At 39.6% G+C, this 19,441-nt stretch overlaps 2 protein-coding genes across 5 annotated transcripts; one reads left to right on the forward strand and one right to left on the reverse strand.

Annotated features, from left to right (window-relative positions):
- The first annotated feature begins 687 nt into the window (after nt 1-687).
- On the forward strand, nt 688-12,271 carry LOC102311179 (caprin-1). 3 transcript variants are annotated; one of them, XM_005931437.3, is made up of 17 exons: nt 688-902; nt 2,468-2,602; nt 3,090-3,152; nt 4,842-4,928; nt 7,000-7,241; nt 7,401-7,483; nt 7,985-8,140; nt 8,227-8,276; nt 8,372-8,455; nt 8,559-8,720; nt 9,229-9,337; nt 9,668-9,729; nt 10,064-10,195; nt 10,502-10,661; nt 11,151-11,339; nt 11,449-11,555; nt 11,672-12,271. In XM_005931437.3, exons 2-17 carry the CDS (start codon nt 2,468-2,470, stop codon nt 11,756-11,758), a joined length of 1,908 nt encoding a protein of 635 aa, XP_005931499.1. In that variant the 5' UTR covers nt 688-902; the 3' UTR covers nt 11,759-12,271. The 3 variants fall into 3 exon arrangements, with proteins under 3 accessions (XP_005931499.1, XP_005931501.1, XP_005931500.1); XM_005931438.3 differs by lacking the exon at nt 688-902 and adding an exon at nt 911-1,576; XM_005931439.3 differs by lacking the exon at nt 10,064-10,195 and having other exon boundaries at nt 690-902.
- Nucleotides 12,272-13,412: 1,141 nt separating this feature from the next.
- On the reverse strand, nt 13,413-19,181 carry nucb2a (nucleobindin 2a). 2 transcript variants are annotated; one of them, XM_005931436.2, is made up of 13 exons: nt 19,052-19,181; nt 18,511-18,654; nt 17,545-17,652; nt 17,183-17,315; nt 16,914-17,017; nt 16,136-16,321; nt 15,912-16,002; nt 15,748-15,806; nt 15,577-15,669; nt 15,033-15,122; nt 14,738-14,908; nt 14,489-14,549; nt 13,413-14,383 (listed from the first exon to the last, which is right to left on the reverse strand). In XM_005931436.2, the coding sequence occupies exons 1-13, from the start codon at nt 19,073-19,075 to the stop codon at nt 14,064-14,066; spliced, it is 1,584 nt and encodes a 527-aa protein (XP_005931498.1). In that variant the 5' UTR covers nt 19,076-19,181; the 3' UTR covers nt 13,413-14,063. The 2 variants fall into 2 exon arrangements, with proteins under 2 accessions (XP_005931498.1, XP_005931497.1); XM_005931435.2 differs by having other exon boundaries at nt 13,413-14,386.
- Nucleotides 19,182-19,441: the final 260 nt, after the last annotated feature.

The raw sequence follows: 19,441 nt of genomic DNA on the forward strand, positions 1-19,441 counted from the left end.
GTTTATTACTAGAAAGGTGTAGGAAGCAATTTTTAAAGTTGGAGAATGGACACATAAGTGGGGATTAAAATTTTCAGTGGATAAGACCAAGACAATGTTTTGTTTTGTTTTTACATGAAAAAGAATTGGTAAGGACATTAAACGAAAGTTATAGAACCAAGAACTAGAAAGAGGAAATAATTCAAATTTCTTGGGGTTTGATTTGAGAGGGTTACATGGGCCATACATATTTAGAAAATTAAAGACAAATGCAAGAAAATGTTAAACTCACATGTGGTACAGAAATATATTTGTCAGGAAGCAGGAGGAGAGAGGAAACAGTCATTTCATGTCTCAGATTTGGGCACACTGGGCTAAAATGCACACTATACATTTTAAGGGAAACATTGCCAATTAAATGAGAGTACTGTGATGAGACATTAGAGCATGTTATATTACACTGTCAGAAGTATGAGAAAGAAAGAAGACAACTGATTCAAAACCTAAACACAATCGAACTGAAACAGGATTGAATTGATCTATTTAGAAATACCACGACAAGTAAAAGTTATGAGGCAATATTTAATGATCTTAGACAAATGAATTTGTATGATAGGATCTAATACTTAGTGACATTCCGGTACCTACTCCTTATCAGTTGGAGGCGGTAATGCACCAACTCGTTGTTTCTCAACCACCAATAAAAACCAAGAAGAAGAAGGCAGCGTCGAGGTTAGCAGTGGGGTCCTTTTAGCTGCTACCGTTAGCTCTGCAGCAGCTAAGCAGCCATTGGCCGGTGTAAGTCGGAGCATCCTTCTAGAAAAACACCGCTTGAAGTGAAAGATATCGAACCGCAGTTAACGCCACACAGCTAAAGTAAAACGAGACCAACGAGATCTCTTTGAAGACAAAGAGTCTTAAAGGTATGGCTTTCACGAGGTCACTGTCATTTTAGGTCTTTTTAATAAACCGTCTTTATCATCTGGATTCGAGACGGCTGCGCGAAAACGAGTTGTCTCGGCGTCCCGAGGTTCTCTTTGTTTTTCGCAGTTAACGTTAAACGTCCCGAAACGATGGCTTGTCCTGGGGGTCTGTAATGGCTGTTTCATATGGATTTAACCTTTGGTTTTGAGTGACAACCGTTGAACTCGGGGCTTTAGCAGCACATCGTTACCGAACACGCTCGGCTAACAATGGGACGCGGAGATTAGGACGAGCGCACTATGTTTATTAAACTGATTTGGCATGGCTAGCTAACGTCGAGCTCGCACCAGTGAAAGTTTATTTTGGCAACTACGCCGCAGATAAGAGTTTCGAGGCTTACGTTATGATGCGGATTTTTGTGTTGTTAGCATCTGTCAGTAAGGCTAGCCTCTTTCTCCACAGACGCTAAAAGACTTTAACTTTGAATAGGAGGCCCGACATTTTTATGTTGTTTTAACTTCCTCTGTTATATTGGATGTGGTGTTCTGATTTTTTTTTTCAACGCTCACCCCAATAATTGCTGTTACCAGCCAACAACTTATCGACCAAGAGGAGGTTGTATCTCGACGTAGCGATTTAATTAGCTCTCAAACCTTAATAAGGGATCACATCGGTAAGTATCACTTTCACCGGCCCGGGTATTTGGGCTTGAGTCAGGGTTTGGTGTCCTAATGTGGAGCTTGGAGGGTCGCTGAAGCAGGGTCCTCAAAGTTCAAAACGTGAAACTGCTGGCGTTACATAAAGTGAATATCTTACCAGCTGAACTCGGCATGAGCTCAGTTTATATTAGAGATTACCGGGCAATACAGTACAAATAACAGTTCATACGGTACCACTTCTATCTCTCTATCTAGAGAGAGAGATCGTTTTTAGGCTTTTATTTAATACACAGTTGACAATGAAAGGTACATTTAAGCAACAACTGTGGGTCCATTTCGTCCACAGGTATCAGTTGAATCGGGTGGTGCTCAGCTTAATTACTGTTTATTGCTAGACTTGGACAAAATTGGAAAAGGGCAATGTGTCTGTAATCATTTGTGTAATCCTCAAAATACAGAACATCCCTACAGTATCACAGTGCAGACAGTTATGTTGAAATGTGCACAAGCATCTCAAGATACACAACCCTTTAAAAATCTTTTAGAATTGCCGTGGATGGATGCAACAAATATCATAAAACAAAAATTTATAATCAAAGTATAATATAAGTTGTTTATACAAGTCTGTATGTGCATGCATAGTAAATATCCAGTTGTGAGCTCTGTTCTAGGAAACCTTGTTTCTGCTTGGTGTCAGATACAGTAACTGCAGGTTGAAAGTCTGAGACTGCAGAGCATGACCTTAACAGCATTTTGTAACCTGGTTGAAGACATAAGTGTACGATCTAGTTCTTGGGCTTTGAAATAGTTTGTCTTCTTCTGCTAACATCTTAAGTTAGGATTACTTGTTTGTTTTATTCAGGTCCAAATTTTAATTGTAATATTTACATGTTTCCCTCCCAAAGATGCCTTCAGCAACAGCTGGCAACAGTGCTGTCCAGTCTGCCATTCCAGACCTGGGAAATGGAAGTCATTCTGAGGCCATGAAGCAGATTATTGGTGTGATTGACAAGAAGGTCCGCAATATGGAAAAGAAAAAGGTATCTATAGTTATCATCTTAGAGTAAACTTCGCTTTGGATTAACCTCAAATAGGGTGTAAAGCTTTTATCTGTTTTGTCTGTTGTTGTGGATGCTGGAAAATGTATGCTTTTGTCAATATATAATGACATACAGTAATATATAATTATCAAACCTACTGATTTGGGAGAATGCAGGTGTTGGGATGTGTTTTGAAAATCAGAAAAATGTTGGAGTAGGTACTTTAAATTTCAACTGGTTTTATAACAGGTTTCCCCTTCCCCAATGAATCCACTTAATAGACAGTAGCACTAATTATGATATCCAGATTTTCCTCTGTCTTGCTCATAATTTGTTAAGATTGTGTGAGAAATGTCATCAAACTGCCTAAAATATAAATCCACAGTGGTAATAAACCTAATGATGACATTTTTTTAATACGTTTACTCTTTTTATTTGAATTCAACTTTAATGTCAAATTTCTTGTTTTTCAATAACCTTCTTGCAGTCCAAACTGGATGACTACCAGGCAAGGAAGAATAAGGGCGAGAGACTAAATCAGGATCAGCTGGTAAGAAAACAAAACTGCTTCTCATTTGGACACAGCTTTGTTTTGTTGCAGGATCAAATGTAAATTCTGTCAAATGCAAGGATTTCCAGTCACTCTAACCCTGTATTTATATTAGGGGTGCAACAATACATGTATCGGTGTTGAATCGTTGATACAGTGCTTTCGGTTTGGTACGCATATGTATTGAACAATACAAAACTTTTCTTCTGACGATGCTGTCTGTGTTGAGTGCTCAGTGGATCTGCGTTCAACTATTCCGCCTAGGCTGCACTGCCAAGCGCAGATCCACTGAGCGCAGCGCAAGCTAGCAAGACAGAAGCTAAGCTCGTTGCAACATGGCTACTGCCTCAACTCTACCTGAAATTGAACCTCCCCCACCCTCATTCAGATCTGGCGTTTGGAACTATTTTGGTTGTCATGTGGAAGCATGACCCTGATGGACAAAAGTAAAACAGTATGTCGGATGTGCCACGCAATGCTCAATTACAGTGGTGGGAACTAGTGCGTTAGCGCAGTTAGCTCGTTATTGTGTTGACGCCGTCCAGCCCCACGCATGGGGCGATCCGCGGTAACTCGTTAAGGGAGATTTGCCGCGTTATGGCGTTAATGTCATTTAACGCTGACAGCACTAGTGGGAACACAACAAATATGACTGCACATTTACGCCGACATCATCGTAGTGCAAAGACAAGTGGAAGCAGACAAAAACAAGCACGCATGCTACAAACTTTACCCGAGTCATTTAGACAGCCGTTAGCACATGATTCTCCTTATGGGGACCTGATATGTTTAATATGCTGCTGAGAATATAGCCCAGAAGAAGCGTATAGTATAGCTTTTATTTTGGAAAGAGACATTTCTCTGTAATAAACTATTTTCCAAAGATGAGTGATTTCTCGACCAGATAGTGGTTTTTTTTTTTTTTGGTTTTTTTTTCCGCAACATTAAATTTAAAAACTACTTTTGAGTTAAAATATATATTTATAGTTTTAATAAATGACAAATTAAAAAGGCATGAACTTTTTTTTTTTTTTTGTATCGAGAAAATATCGAACTGTGACACCAAAGTATCGAACCGAACCGTGAATTTTGTGTATCGTTGCACCCCTAATATATATCTCAACAGTCTTGATTTTTTTCACTCACTCTCTTAATAATGCCCATTATCACAGTATTTGTTCAAGTGCTCTGATGGAATGAAAGAGCCATTATAAAAGTCTTTAAGTTTAACTTAGAGGGGAAAAATGATCTGCAAACCCAGTTGCCAAACTTCTGAAGTATTTTCTTTTTTGACTGGTGACTTTAGACATTGATTGTTTTGTTTTTTTTATATCCCAGAGAACACTGAAGGTCAGAGTTATGCTTGGTAGCACTAAATATTTCACAATTAAAAGCAATGATATTTTTAACATTAAACATTTGCATTTCAAATGATTCAACATTTGAAATGTTTTCTGTGCACTATTTAAACATGGGCTTTAAATTATTTTCAAGTCACTCTATTTTTATTTAGCTTTTACTGTGTCCCAGCTTATTTGCAAACAGCTTTGTGTATGTAACAAACTTATATGAAGTTATGTTTCACATTCAAGTGTTATGAAAGTATTGCATGTTTAGTTGTTACTACCTCCTGCTTTAAATCATTTCTTGTTAAAAACATCTGATTTTCTTTCCGTGTTGTGCATGAAGGAGGCCTTGGCGAAGTATCAAGAGATCAACAACAACTTAGAGTTTGCTCGAGAATTGCAAAAGAGCTTTCTCGCATTGGGTCAGGAGGTGAGTCCTGAGCTATAGGTGTGCTTTTAACTTGCTGATGAAGTCTTAAACACGCATACCAAAAATCAGTATGCATCAATTATTTTTTTATAGATCCAGTGGGATGCAAAAGTTTGGGCAACCTTGTTAATAGTCATTATTTTCCTGTATAAATCGTTGGTTGTTACATTAAAGAATGTCAGTTAAATATATCATATAGGAGACACACACAGTGATATTTGAGAAGTGAAATGAAGTTTATTGGATTTACAGAAAGTGTGCAATAATTGTTTAAACAAAATCAGGCAGGTGCATAAATTTGGGCACCACAAAAAAAGAAATGAAATCAATATTTAGTAGAGCCACCTTTTGCAGAAATTACAGCCTCTAAACGCTTCCAGTGGGTTCCAATAAGAGTCTGGATTGTGGTTGAAGGTATTTTAGACCATTCCTCTTTACAAAACATCTCTAGTTCATTCAGGTTTGATGGCTTCCGAGCATGGACTATAGCTGTAGCTAACAGGTGTTTTCCTTGGAATGCTGTGTTCTTTTTCCTCCATGCATAACGCCTCTTGTTATGCCCAAATAACTACATTTTAGTTTCATCAGTCCACAGCACCTTATTCCAAAATGAAGCTGGCTTGTCCAAATGTGCTTTAGCAAACCTCAAGCAGCTCTGTTTGTGTTGTGGGTGAAGAAAAGGCTTCCTCTGCATCACTCTCGCATACAGCATCTCCTTGTGTAAAGTGCGCTGAATGGTAGAATGATGAACAGTGACTCCATCTGCTGCAAGATGATGTTGTAGGTCTTTGGTGCTGGTCTGTGGGTTGACTATGACTGTTCTCACCATTCGTCGCATCTGTCTATCCGAGATTTTTCTTGGTCTGCCACTTTGAGCCTTAACTTGAACTGAGCCTGTGGTCGTCCATTTTCTTACATCTCTGAGACAGCTTTCTGTATCCTTCCCCTGAACCATGGTGGTGAACAATCTTTGTCTTCAGGTCATTTGAGAGTTGTTTTGAGATCCCCAAGCTGCTACTCTTCAGAGAAAATTAAAAGAGGAGGCAAACTTACAATTGACCCCCTTAAATACTCTTTCTCATTATTGGATTCACCTGTGTATGTGGGGTCAGGTTTCACTGAGCTTATCAAGCCAGTTTGAGTTCCAATAATTAGTTCTAAAGGTTTTGGAATCAATAAAATGACAACAGTGTCCAAAGTTATGCACCTGCCTGATTTTGTTTAAACAATTATTGCACACTTGCGATCGTGGCTCAAGAGTTGGCAGTTCGTCTTGTAATCAGAAGGTTGCCGGTTCGAGCCCTGGCTCCGACAGTCTCGGTCGTTGTGTCCTTGGGCAAGACACTTCACCTGTTGCTTACTGGTGGTGGTCAGAGGGCCCGGTGGCGCCAGTGTCCGGCAGCCTCGCCCCAGGGTGGCTGTGGCTACAATGTAGCTTGCCATCACCAGTGTGTGAATGTGTGGATGACTGAATGTGTAAAGCGCTTTGTGGTCCTTGGGGACAAAGTAAAGCGCTATACAAATACAGGCCATTTACTTTCTGTACATCCAATAAACTTCATTTCACTGCTCAAATATCACTGTGTGTGTCTCCTATATGGTATATTTAACTGACTTTTTTCTTTTTTTTTTTTTTTTTTTTTAACAACCAACGATTTATACAGGAAAATAATGACTATTAACAAGGTTGCCCAAACTTTTGCATCCCACTGTATAATTAAAATACTTAATTGCAAAGCTTTTAGACACTTGTTGTGATCTTTAGTGGCATCTGCAAATCCTTATTCATTCTCTGCCCTAGTAATTTTTTTGTAACGCACATTCTTTATTGCCATAAAACAATCAGTTGGCAACACCTGGTGTAATTGATGAAATACTCCCAAATGGCTCACAAAAGCTTAAAGTGCCAGATGGAGTGAACAGGGAAGCGAATAATTGTTTTGACCATGCTCATTGACCTTTTTGATTTTTTTCAAAGTGCAGTGATGTACAGAGTGAATGTAATGGGTGTGTGTGTGTGTGTGTTATCTTGTGAAGCTAAATGCATGAAATTGTGCCTGGATGTGTTCAGATTCAAAAGGCAGTCAAGAAATCTGCAAGACGGGAACAGCTGCAGCGAGAAGAGACTGAACAAAGACGATTGAAGAGTGTTTTGGAGCTTCAGTATTTACTCGACCAGCTGGGAGAAGACGGTGTCAGACAGGACCTTAAACACCCCGATGCCTCTGGTGCGCCTTTGCTCACTGATGCTGAACTCTCATCCCTCGATGAGTTTTACAAATTGGTAGGACCTGAGAGGAACTACGATGTAAGGTACGCGCGTACCTGTGTGCTGTCACTGGTACAGAAGTTACATTTAGAGTTATCAGTGCTTAAATGTGTTTTTTTTTATTTTTTGTTTTAAATCCTGCTCTACAAAAACTATATACTACTACTCTGTGCAATTAATTGCATTTATTTTGTGATTTGCAGGTTGACTCACCAATATGAAGAAGCATCACTACACCTGTGGGAACTGCTTGAGGGTCGAGACAAGGCTGTAGCAGGGACCACGTGTAAGTATTTTCATGTCTTAATATCGTTCATCACCCATACACATACATTTTTTTTTTTTTTTTTTAAAGAAACTATTTTTAAACTATATTTAAAGCACTTGTGGAAAATGCCTTAAAATGGAGAGGCTTAACATGTGGCTAGTTGATATTTATTTCATGCCTTCATCTTAAGTGCAGTAAGAAAAAAAAAAAAAAATATCTTAAAGAAAATGCTTGGTGTGTGCACCTATCCACACAGGCGGAAACTCACTTGCACTCATTGTTAGTAGTTAGATTGTTCAAGACATCTGATCGGCCCCAGTTTATTGTATCTGGTGTTTCATCCCTTCACACAACATTTGATTCACTCGGTTAATTCTGAGATTGGCTCATACCAGCTGTTGCAGGACTTCTCTTGCAGATTGTACTGACTGTGTAAGAAAACGGAGGCAGACCTTAATCGTCCATTGTGGTTTGTGATAATAGGAAAGTCTGAACAGCTTCGGTGTTCTCTTATTCCAGACAAGTCACTGAAGGAAACCCTGGACAAAGTGCTGCAGAGTGGTTACTTTGACAGAGCGCAAACTCATCAAAATGGGACATGCGAGGAGGAAGAAGAGCAAGAGGAACAGACTGTGGTGGCTGAGTCTAAAGCTGTGGAGCAGCCATCGGAACCTGGTAGCTAACAATTAGCAAATGGTGTGTGTGTGTGTGTGTGACCCAGAAAGAAAGCCATCCTCATGTATATTTTTCATTTAATATAGGATTCGCTAGTGAAAAAAATACAGAGCCCGTTAAAGTGGAAACTATAGAGGTGAGATTTGTATTTATGCTGCACAAGAGCCCACACAGATCAACTCTTTCCTTAAATTGTTGTATCACATTTTAGTGTACTGTCTTCTGTTGCAGTTTGTAAACAGACAGTTCATTCCAGAAACTACATACAGCAGTACAGACAAAGACCAAGTCGAGGAGTGGAGTGTGGAGGCCCAGGTATGCTCAATTACTGAATCATCAGTCCTCGGTGCCTTGAAACCTACTTTCCAATGCCGTGAGTTTGATTCTAATGTGCCTGTCATGTGTCTGTGCTGAATAGATGGTGAATTCACTCCAGCATCAGCCCCCTGCTCAGCTGGCTCCAGAACAAACCATTACTGTGAACCAAGTTTCTCCCACTCCTGATACTGATCCCGTGGTTAGAAAGCAGGCAGTGCAAGACCTCATGGCCCAGATGCAAGGGACATACAACTTCATGCAGGTTAGATGGCCCAAAATGCTGTATATTGTAGTATCCTATGGCTCACAGTGTGTGGTGTGTGTCTCAAATAAGCAATGGCAAGTAGGATGAACTTGCAAAAAGGTTGGCCAAAGGTGAGGACTGCATGTCCAGGCAATTTACAACAATCTATGAAGTCGTGCTAGAGGTCATGAGACAAGAACGTAATTTCTGATATATGAATGTGAACTTTAAAAAAAAAATAAAAAAAAGAGTAAAATATCGAAACAGGGAAAAAACCCATTCCCCATTTGGGACAAAAATTCAAAAGACGTACAATTTAAATGAGATCATGATTAGCCCAGGTTTTAGGAAGATGTGCTTACATGGGAGTTGGTACTAAGATCCTTTTAGTCAAGGTTGTTTGTAGTTGAGGTATTTTCCTAATGTGGAGTGAAGGATTATGGGTATGAAACAGACGTGCTCGCTTGCTTATTGGACTGATTGCAAATCTCATCTGTTTACATTTACTCTTGTTTGGTTGTCGTAGGACTCCATGTTGGAGTTTGATGGCCAGGCGCTGGATCCAGCCATTGTGTCTGCGCAGCCAATGAAGCCTGTGCAAGCTGTTGACCTGCAACAGATGGGCGGTCCTCTACGTGAGTGACATTTACTCACAGGTTCTACTGAATATGGATGCACTGATTTATTAGCAAACATTAGTATTGCTCATACTGGCCAATAGACTTTAAAAAAATAAATAAATAAATATAAAATTAATTTATTTTAAAAATAGGATTTCTTTGTTTCCTGGGCACAAATGATCTCTTTGCTGTTAGGCCAGAGGTTCATTTAGTAATTAGTGCATGCCTATTAAGTTGTTTGGTCGCTGCTTTCTGATGTGGCTATAATTGAAAGTGCATAATTTAACAGCATGTCTTTTTTTTAGGAGTTTGTCTTATTTATTTATTTTATGTCTTTCTGAATAGTCCACTCAGAGTCCAGACTTCCTCAGACAGCTGCAGTGTCTGGACCACAAGAATCCTCACAAGTAAGTAGGGAGGAGCCACTGCAGGATATGGGTGGTGAGACTGCTCTTCTGGCTAAGTGGTGCAGCTCATGAATAATTGGAGTTCAGATTGTTTTTGTATTATGAAGAGAGATTTCGAAAGGTCTTCTCCATGGATTGAATGTGATGCTCTCTGACACATCTTTTTTTTGTTGTCTACTGCGTGCGATGGGGAGATATTTGATTCATTTGAATATTATAATAACAGAAAAGGGAACTTTTTAAGCCAAAAGAAAATCATCTCGTCTCTTGCACTGACTTCTCCATATTCGTTGTTTCCTTGCCTTCCAAATTCCCTCCTCTTTTACTTGCCCAGGCCTCAATGTCTCTGTCATCTGCACCGTCTCCTGCCCCATGTTCTCTGTCCTCTGCCTTCCCTCCTGTCTCCAAACCCACCCTCACTGGAGGCATCAATGTCAACGCAGCACCTTTCCAGTCAGTGCAAGCGGTACGCTTTCTATTGGGTCCATTTAAACGGTGTCACAGTGAGCGTGTTTGGACTTGATGCATTCTGTAGGAAACCGTCAGCTTTCATACTTGCACAAGTCATAGGTCAGTATTAGAGATTGGTTGGCATGTTTTATTAGTCACAGTGAAAACTGGTCAGTTATTGGTGCAAGGAGCAACAATTTAAGACTTCCCAAACTACGCAGATCTTTGACCCCAGGCCATCGTCGGGTATTGTGGTTATTTTATTTTGTTATATTGATATGGACAGGAATGGGGGAGGAAAAAAATTTGTTTCTCTTTTCAGGTATTTAACATGAATGCACCTGTACCTCCAACTACCGATGGCCAAGCAGACCCCTTGAAGCAGCCTAGCCAGTTCCCTGGTGGCTATGGACAGGGCTTTAGCAGCCAGCCAGAAAATGTGGTCGACCAGCCTGACATCCCACAAGAAAGATTACAGACAGGTGTGCATCTTGTTTTGTACGGAAACCCTAGAGCATGAACACAGTGGTAAAAGTTGTATTAGGATATCAAGAGGCTCCCAAGCTTCACTTTGTCACAAAAGAAATATTTTCTGTTGCAACAAAGTTGAAATATGAGTCAGTGAGGATGCCATAAGTAAAAATCACGAGCCTTCTCAGAATTCAGAAGGTGATTTTGCATTTTAAAAGTAAAAAATCCTTCCATCCTCGTCTGCCCATCCTTATCAGGGAGCCTATCCCAGCCACCATAGGGTGAGAGGCAGGGTAGACCCTGGACAGGTCATCAGTCTGATACAGGACTAACACAGAGAGACAGACAACCACTGGCATTTGCATCCACACCTATGTGCAATTTAGAATTCCCAATTAACTAAACCCACTAATACCTTGTCTAAAATTAAAAATGTACTAGAACTTATCCAGCAGTACGTGACATATATTTTGATGTCGTTTTGTGTCTCTTCTGTCCAGTTGTTAATGCATTCCAGCCCCAGGACCAGATTATGTCCTCAACGCCAGGACATGAAGATCCCTCTGTAGGTGCAGGGTTTGGGCAGTCTGGTCAGTCCTTCTACAGCAGCAGAGCTGTGCCAAGAGGTGGACCCAGGAACGCTCGTGGCGTTATGAATGGATATCGGGGCTCCTCGAATGGATTTAGAGGTAAAAGCATCCAATGTTGTTTCACAGATTTACAATAATTATATTGTGATTTATTTTGATTAGGAGTAAATATGCATCACCTGTTGAACTAATGTCTTTCTGTCATCAGGTGGATATGAAGGCTACCGTCCACCGTTCTCAAACGCTCCCAGCAGTGGATACGGTCAAACTCCGTTCAACACATCTCGGGACTATTCCAGCAGTACCTATCAGCGGGTAAGAGTTAATGCATTAATTTAAGTCATTGCATTGAGTTTACATCAGTCTTTTTATAACCAAGCGTAACTATAAATATAAAACATGCGCTTATGAAGCCTTACTATCTCTTTAAGGAGGGATATCAGCAAGGCTACAAACGTGGAGCAGCCCAAGGACCTCGTGGTTTGTCCCGAGGTAATGCGCAGGCAATGCGATCCTAAAGGATCCCGGGGACCGTCGAATTACGCCACGTTGAACATTCAGGATTTTTTGAATGTGTTTGCCCCAGCTCACTTTTATAAACAATGTTTTGTTTCTCATCGGTAATCTTATTTTTTTAACTCCTGGCCTACTTATCAGTCAGCCTGCTTCGGTCTGTCTAGATCTTTTTGATGTTTTGTCACAAAAATGCTGAAATTAACTACATGTAGGATTATCAGCAAGTACGTGTGATGGAAAAACAACAAAAAGATATTCCTGTAAACTTGAAAGATTTCATTAATTTATTTTTTGTACAAAATAAATGCAAAAAATACCCCGTCACTGTCTATTTGATTCCATGAGTGCTGTAAGCCACTTGTTACTCCCTTTATAATTTTCATCAAAACGTTTAATTTTCTTGTTTGTTTGTTTTTTTTGTTTGTTTTTTTTAACTCCTGTGTCCCTGCCTGCATCGTCACCTCTTTGTACACTGTTATTGATTGAGACTGTTTCAATAAAGTTGTGCCCTATTACCTTCTGTTGCTGAAGCTGTTTGTTTTCTGACATTTTCATTCTGTGTGGTCTTGCATGTGAGTAGTTTAACTTAATACAATCCAATGTAGAATTCAGTCTACTTCAGAGCAGCCTTCAGCTATGACAATAACAGCTATAGAAACAGCCCATCCTTTTTATTACATTGCATCTGTTCATGGTTTTACTGGAGGGAAATGTCCCACAGGAAAGGCGTCGCTCAAACATTAGCAGTGAAATCTGTTTGACAACCTGAACCACTTTATTTTAACTGAGGTGTGCAATTTTGTCAAATGACCCATGGATCCAGCAGCAAGAAATCAAACACCAGCTTTACATTTTGTGCAAAATATAATGCATGGCACACGGGAAACGACTGACAAAGCAAATAAAGACGTTTTCTTAAATTTTGTGTAAGGTAAAACCAAAAAGCAGAGATCTCACCAACTGAAAATTTAGGTCTTCAGTGAGAAGCGGCAGCAACTCCCAAATATCTCATTATTCTCCCCGAATTGAAGAAGCAAATTTACATTAAACAAAAGCATACAGGTTAACACAGCATGTAACACCAAACCAGCATTTTGCCAAATATGCTAATATGTTGTCTTTCATGTAAAAGTCATAAATACCTCAAAATGAACACAAACAAAATTCAAGGTTTTCATTGCCTTACTTTGACAGACTGTTTCAGCAAAATACTAGATGGTTAGGTAAAAGTAAACCTTAAATAAACAATATCAAAACTGTTTCATCAGAATCACGTAGCAATACATGTGTATGGACCATGAGTTCATTATACTGTTTAACAAAAGCACTATTTAAGAGCTTTTACTGTTCAGTACAGTAAATTAACTGTACACAAAGAAAAAAATGTGTTACAGTAGGAAAATAGTAAACTGGTAGTTTGAGGGGAAGCAAACTGACCATTAAGAAGGGAGCATTTGAAAAAAAGACAGCGACCTGGCTTCATAAGGTGTTGAAGGTTAAAGGATTGTAAATGTCAGGTCACAGTGATAGCTGCAGATCTGACAGCACCTTGTAGATCATTACACAACAAAGCGACTGCTTGTATCAATTCCTTAGTTTTTTTAGTGCGATGTCTGGGGATGGTGTGAAAATGATGTAAGCTTGTTGCATTTGCTACCGTAGATTTTTTTTTTTTTTTTTTTTTTGCCAATTTAGTGTCATAATTAAATAAAACAAACATCTTGCAGTTAACTCTTGAAGTATGTTTTCATAAGGTCCATCATGATTCATGCATGTCTTTTATTTTGCAGGTTTTTTTGGAGTATATTGATAGTAATTTAAAAAAATCTAAATCTCAAAGGCTGTAATTGAAATGAATATTTTTACACCTTATCTTCTTAAACAGCTGCACTGTACATATCCAGAAGGCTCTTGGGTCAGGATGGTTAGCAAGCAGCAAGTCATTTTGAGAGGAAACAAACAACCGGTCTGAAAGCTCACAAAATATTATTTATATGATTCTATTAAAAAAACACCCTCAATGTAAGCAAACACAACTGTGGTAAAATCTATGTATGCACATATCAGGATCCAAACCCATGTAGGTCATTTCATTGATTTAATTATGTAATGAAGGGATTACTGTCACCAAGACTGAAATCTGGGGTAACGGATTCCCTTTGAGTGGTTGTTCTTCTCAAATGCACTTCAAACCACTAATGCTGGTCAGGGTGGTTAAAGAGGTCCTTATACTCTGATGGGACTGCTCCTCAGCACTTACGAGTGCAGGTGCTGAAAAAGTCTGATTGTAAAGTTTTGTGCACATTATTATGGCAGCTGATTCTGGCTTTGCACAACTTCTTGATGACCAGGTGGTATATTATCATGTGTTTGAGGGAGACCTTGCTGGGCCTGGTTTTGATTTTCTTGTCCATGGTGTTCCTGTGGTATATCCTGAGGAGCTTGGGGTGCAGAGTCATGACCTTGGGGTGCAGGGTGATGTCCTTCGGGTAAAGGGTGATGTTCTTGGAGTGCAGGGTCATGGCCTTCGGGTACAGGGTCATGTCCTTGGGGTGCAGGGTCATGTCCTTGTTGTTGGGCCTCATGCAGTTGGCTGTCAACTGCAGGGATTTCTGGGACGGCGTTCCCTTCAATTGTAACAAAGAGAACAATTTTATATTCTCAGAGGTTAGACCTTTAAAATCAAACCACTATCAAAATAAAAGTAGGAGAAAAACAAAATCAACACTCACCGAGAACCTCTGGAGGAGGGTCTACTTTCTGTGACTTGAGCCGTTCCATATGCTCAACTGCCTGTAGAGTTTTAGTACATTAGAATTCATTTACTACATGTGGACAGACAATTTGATTGCTTAAAATACAATATAAGCACAGCTGAATCAATTGGTAAAATGTGAAGGTTAGGATGTGGGCAGATTGATGCACTGACTGTAAATCTACAGAAGCAACCATTTTTCCATTAGTAGTGTACCATTCCTTACCTGTTGTAGCTCCATTTTCTGTGCATTAAGCTGCTCCTGTTGTCTTTCCAGCTCATCTCTCTGTTTCTGAAGGTCAAAAGCCTTCTGGTTGAGATCTTGTTCTTGCTGAGCAAGATGCTCCTCAAACTCCCTCATCTCGTCATCGGTATAAGCCTGGTTCTGCTCCAAGGTCTGAAGAACACAGAGCAGGTAGGAAGCCATTTTTTACAGTCCTGCTTCGTTTAACCAAATGTTTCTGAATTAAATAACTCCTAAAAGCTGTTATCATGATAAAGTGTCATCTAATGTTTCTCACCTCCCAGCTATCTGGCTCCAAGAATTCTTTCTTCTTAGTAGCAACAAGGAACTCATCCAGAGAGACCAGCCTGTCTTTATTTGAATCCACCTGTGACACAGACAAGAGCAGAAAGGCTTTGAACACTAGTTGTATATTTTCTTATTCACTGAAAGGACTAAAGCAGATAAAACACAGTGGCGCCTGTTTAACACAAGATGCAAACCCAGCTGAGACCGAGAATGAGCTTTAGGTGTCTTTTCTATTTTGTTTCTGTAGTCACTAAAGTCAGTCATGTGACTTTAGTCACAGGCTTTGAATTATGGAGACTAACTGTCCATACGCATAAAGTTTTTGTGCTTCCAACCTTTTAACAAACTGATGAGCTGCATTAAAGGTAGTAGAGGACTGCGATTGTGAATATTACTACATTAGAATTAATGATGCTAAATATTACCCTATGTATATTTCACACACAGAACAATTTTGGCCCAGCTAATCCAGGATCGGCTTTTTCACCTGCATAGTTTCAGGAAAACAGGTTGCTGAGTGCAGCTTGTTGTACCTCATTCATAACATGTTCTCTCATACGTAGCCTCTCTTCCTCCATCTCCACCATGTCGTCCTCCTCGTTGGTGGGGTCATAAATCTTTTCCAGCTGAAATCACAGAGGCCCACAGTCAGTACAAAGACCTACTCTGAAATATTTACACATTTGCAGAAGCCACAGCTTTACCTCTTTGGTGAACAATGCCTCCAACTCCTGTTCATCAAAGAAGCCATCTCCATTTGTATCTGTATTATTGAAAAAGAGAAAAGAAGGCGAATGTGACGTGTTCTAGTACTGTATGTTTTACAGAGCAAATTATGTATGTTAGTAAATGATAGTACAGGTCTTACCATGCAGGTTGAAGAATGTCTTAGGATCAAAATCTTCAGGATCTAAGCCATCAGCTTCCTCCCAGACCTCCTTCAGCTGATTCTGACTTCCCTGCATCATTGAAGTAAAAACACATTTGATTTCCAGATTGAGGTAAAATGAATATTACAATCTGGACAAAAAAAAAAAAAAAATCCCAACAAAATATATCATTTATTTTTCTCTGTGCACCTTTGTCACTTACCGGGTGGTTGACTTTAGGGTGGTCGGCGTGCTTCTTCTTCATCTCCTCATAGTGTTCCTCCTCTTTCTTCCTCTCGTCATCATCCAGTGTTTTCAGGTGTTCTCGTCTGTCGTGCTCTTTCATCATTTCGTACCTCTTGAACTCCTCGTGTCTCTCTTTGTCATAGTTCTCCAGATCTTTAGTGGCCTGATGACAAATAGAAAACAGAAATTGTTCAACAGTAATAACCACACAAGGCTATACCCAGCAAACAATAATGCATCAGCTGGAAATGTCACTTAGACACAGTTGAAGTCAAAAGAAGAGATACTATTCAGAACATCAGACTACTTCCAGACTGTCAGACCCTCACAGTAGTAGTAAACGGGATTTTTCAGGTCTATGCCTGCACGTTTCTATACATCAGCGCACTTCTGGAAACCATTGTGAAAAGCCTTTTTGTCTTAACATCATCTGAGACACAGATACAAGACTAAACGCATTGCTGTTTTTAAAAACAATAATGAAAAGAAGGTCAAATAAAAATAATACATCTGTCCTCTACACCTCAGTACTCAGTACTACCCTTTCCTTTCTAGTTGCTGGTAATTATAGTCATTCACCAACTGTGAAGCTTTCACCACCTACGGGCCAATTTTGGTGTACGAATTAAGCAGCTGCATAGGTTCCTGTTTTCTCTTTCTCTCTACTGCAGGACTCCACTGTGCAAAGGCACAAATAGTTTCAAGATGCTATACTTTTCATTAAGTACGAAGTAGCATCGAGCAACAACATTTACCGATCTGATCAGCCGATCCAGATCTTCCACTTCAAACGTGTGCGGGTTCATGTGGTTCAAGTATTCAAACTGTTTCAGCAGCGCTTGATGGTCCACTGCTATGTCTGTCCAGGGAGAAATTCAAATATATTACACATATTAAAACATATGAATACATAAAATAGAACTTTCTTTTATTTACCTCTAAAATAATCAACTTAAAGTTGATTTAGAGCCTGATACTTTAAACAGAATTCAAAATGAAATTATTTTTGTTTTGCACAACTTACCATTTCCTCCTTCAAGGTCCTGCTTGGCCTTAATCAGGGTCCGGAGTCGGTTTACCTCCTGCCTTTTTAACTCATCTAGTTTTGTTCTGACATGATGGCTGACAAAGTCTAGCTCTTTGGCCAGCTTACCTTGCTGCAACATAAATAAATTGTAGCAAATTAAGCGATTAAAACAATTCTGGAACGTACACTACACTTTTACAGCAAAGCATATTGTACTTTTGCTTACACTGGGTTAAACTTTGCAGGAAGCTGTGCATGTACACGAAACGAGTATATTATAGTGACTATTGTCTTATATAAGGAGCTGGTTGAAATGTTGTGCCATTGCAGTAAGACCAAACCAACAGAAAGCGGGGTACCTTAATGTCTTCCATGTCTGTATTGTGGAGCTTTTCCCTGAAATGCTGATCCTTCTCTAGAAAATCAATGACTTCTCTGAGGTAGCGGTCATAGTGGAGTCCAGTGTCCTAAAAGTACAGTAAATAAAATGTAAAAACGCCAATAACATGTTACATTGGGTAATCAAATCCTATTTTAAACATTTCTGATATATATCTATATTTATATATACAGTACAGCATCTCTATCTGTATATGGGTGACAAATTAAAGAAAAATCCAACCAAAAGTGTCTGAGCAAGTACAGAAAACACCACCACATGACAAATACAAACTGGGTTACCGCTTTCTGTAAAGATCATATACTTAATATCTAAGAAAGAGCATTCCCGTGCAATCAACACTGAAACTATATTGTACTTGTTTAACCTCTGTATGACAGTATTTACCCCTTCCAGAGGCACAAATGAGTACACAGATAACAGTATTTGGGCACTAAACAATCTATAGCATCTGAAACTATTGTACTGAGAAATTAATTGGTTTGTGAGATCACAAGTTTTAAAGTTTTGAATAAGAGAAAGAGGCCATTTTTCCAATAAACTTAGCAGGGGCGTACTTACTGCAGTGTACCACCTATGAAATAGCTAATAAATAAACAGTAATAAATCGTTTATTCTGTGAAATTATGTAATCCAATCCCACAAAGATTGAAGCCACTCATCTCTATACACATTGTTTTAAGTTAAAAAAAGGAAACAAATATTTTTATAATAAAAAAATCGTCTTATCCTAAAAATAATGACCAAAATTGTGAGTTTTATGCCTGCCTTAAATACTGTTAAAACGAATAGATAATGAAAGCCAAATAAACACAATTATCTCTCTGCACCACTGCTGAAAAAGGGTCGTTATTTGATACGACATGTATTATGGTTTGTGGTGAATTTTCAGCGTGCAGTGTAAATATTATGTCTTCTTCCTTACCACACTGGCTGGAGGCTCTTCAGGCTTTTTCTCTGGTTCTTTGACTTTCGTCTTGTCGATGCTGATGGGCACAGCCTCCAAACACAACAGCTGGACAAGCAGCAACAGCAGCCAGCCGGCGAGAAAGGCCCGGCTCCCCCACATCTACAAACGAGAACAATCACTATAGTGCCGGCTGAGGTGACGTGTTTTAGATTTTACAATATCTGGAAATATACATTCTTGAGTTTCTAAGTGCGTAAGCATCATCGTGTACCCAGCTTCCTCATTTTTGATCTTCCTCGAGCAGCCCATCTAGTCTCCACACACTGCAAATTATTGGCTAATAATAATAACCAGAGGAAGCTGTTGGTGTTAGCCTTTAGCACCGTCACTGACAGATTTAGCGCTTCGGTGCCAAGCATGGACAAATGAGACACTCATGTAACGTTACACCGTGAGCCTGAGCAGAAGAGCTTATACAGCATTTCCCCCACGCTCAGCGTGGATTTAAAGCTTTACTAAAGAGCCCCATAGACAGATATGTTGCCAGTATACTCACTTTATTATGAACACAGGACCTCATCTACTCTACCTTCCACCCGTCGCTTCCTCTCAGCTGGAGAGGTGTCAGCAGCTTCCACCAGCCCGCTGGACAGAGTAGCTCGTGTGGTGGTCAACCTGATTGGTCAGTTGGGCGGTCTGTCAAACACACTAGCATGTTGCGTTGCACTGAATCGTACGTGGCGATATGACAGCAGAGCAGGTGGGCGGGTCTTTTGGTTTGTGATCTACGGCACCGCACGGAACGAAAATGAGACGGAAAATTCACGCTGGGGGTGGATGAAACTAATGACTAATTTATTTATTTAAAACACACAGTTGGATTTTTTTTTTCTTCAAAGTATAACGATTTTAATTTAAATTTTCTAATTATTTGCCCCTTTTCAGT

Source organism: Haplochromis burtoni, unplaced genomic scaffold (genome assembly GCF_018398535.1).
Source record: "Haplochromis burtoni strain Fernald_Lab_line unplaced genomic scaffold, NCSU_Asbu1 Contig_59, whole genome shotgun sequence".
NCBI lineage: Eukaryota > Metazoa > Chordata > Actinopteri > Cichliformes > Cichlidae > Haplochromis > Haplochromis burtoni.

Coding starts and splice junctions, on each gene's coding strand:
- LOC102311179 (XM_005931437.3), top strand. CDS start 2,468: ATGCCTTCAGCAACAGCTGGCAACAGTGCTGTCCAGTCTGCCATTCCA. Junction 8,141..8,226: donor GGAGCAGCCATCGGAACCTG/GTAGCTAACAAT, acceptor CATTTAATATAG/GATTCGCTAGTGAAAAAAAT. Junction 9,338..9,667: donor ACAGATGGGCGGTCCTCTAC/GTGAGTGACATT, acceptor CTTTCTGAATAG/TCCACTCAGAGTCCAGACTT.
- nucb2a (XM_005931435.2), bottom strand. CDS start 19,075: ATGAGGTCCTGTGTTCATAATAAA. Junction 16,003..16,135: donor ACCCTAAAGTCAACCACCCG/GTAAGTGACAAA, acceptor TCAATGATGCAG/GGAAGTCAGAATCAGCTGAA. Junction 14,909..15,032: donor TGGAGCCAGATAGCTGGGAG/GTGAGAAACATT, acceptor TGTGTTCTTCAG/ACCTTGGAGCAGAACCAGGC.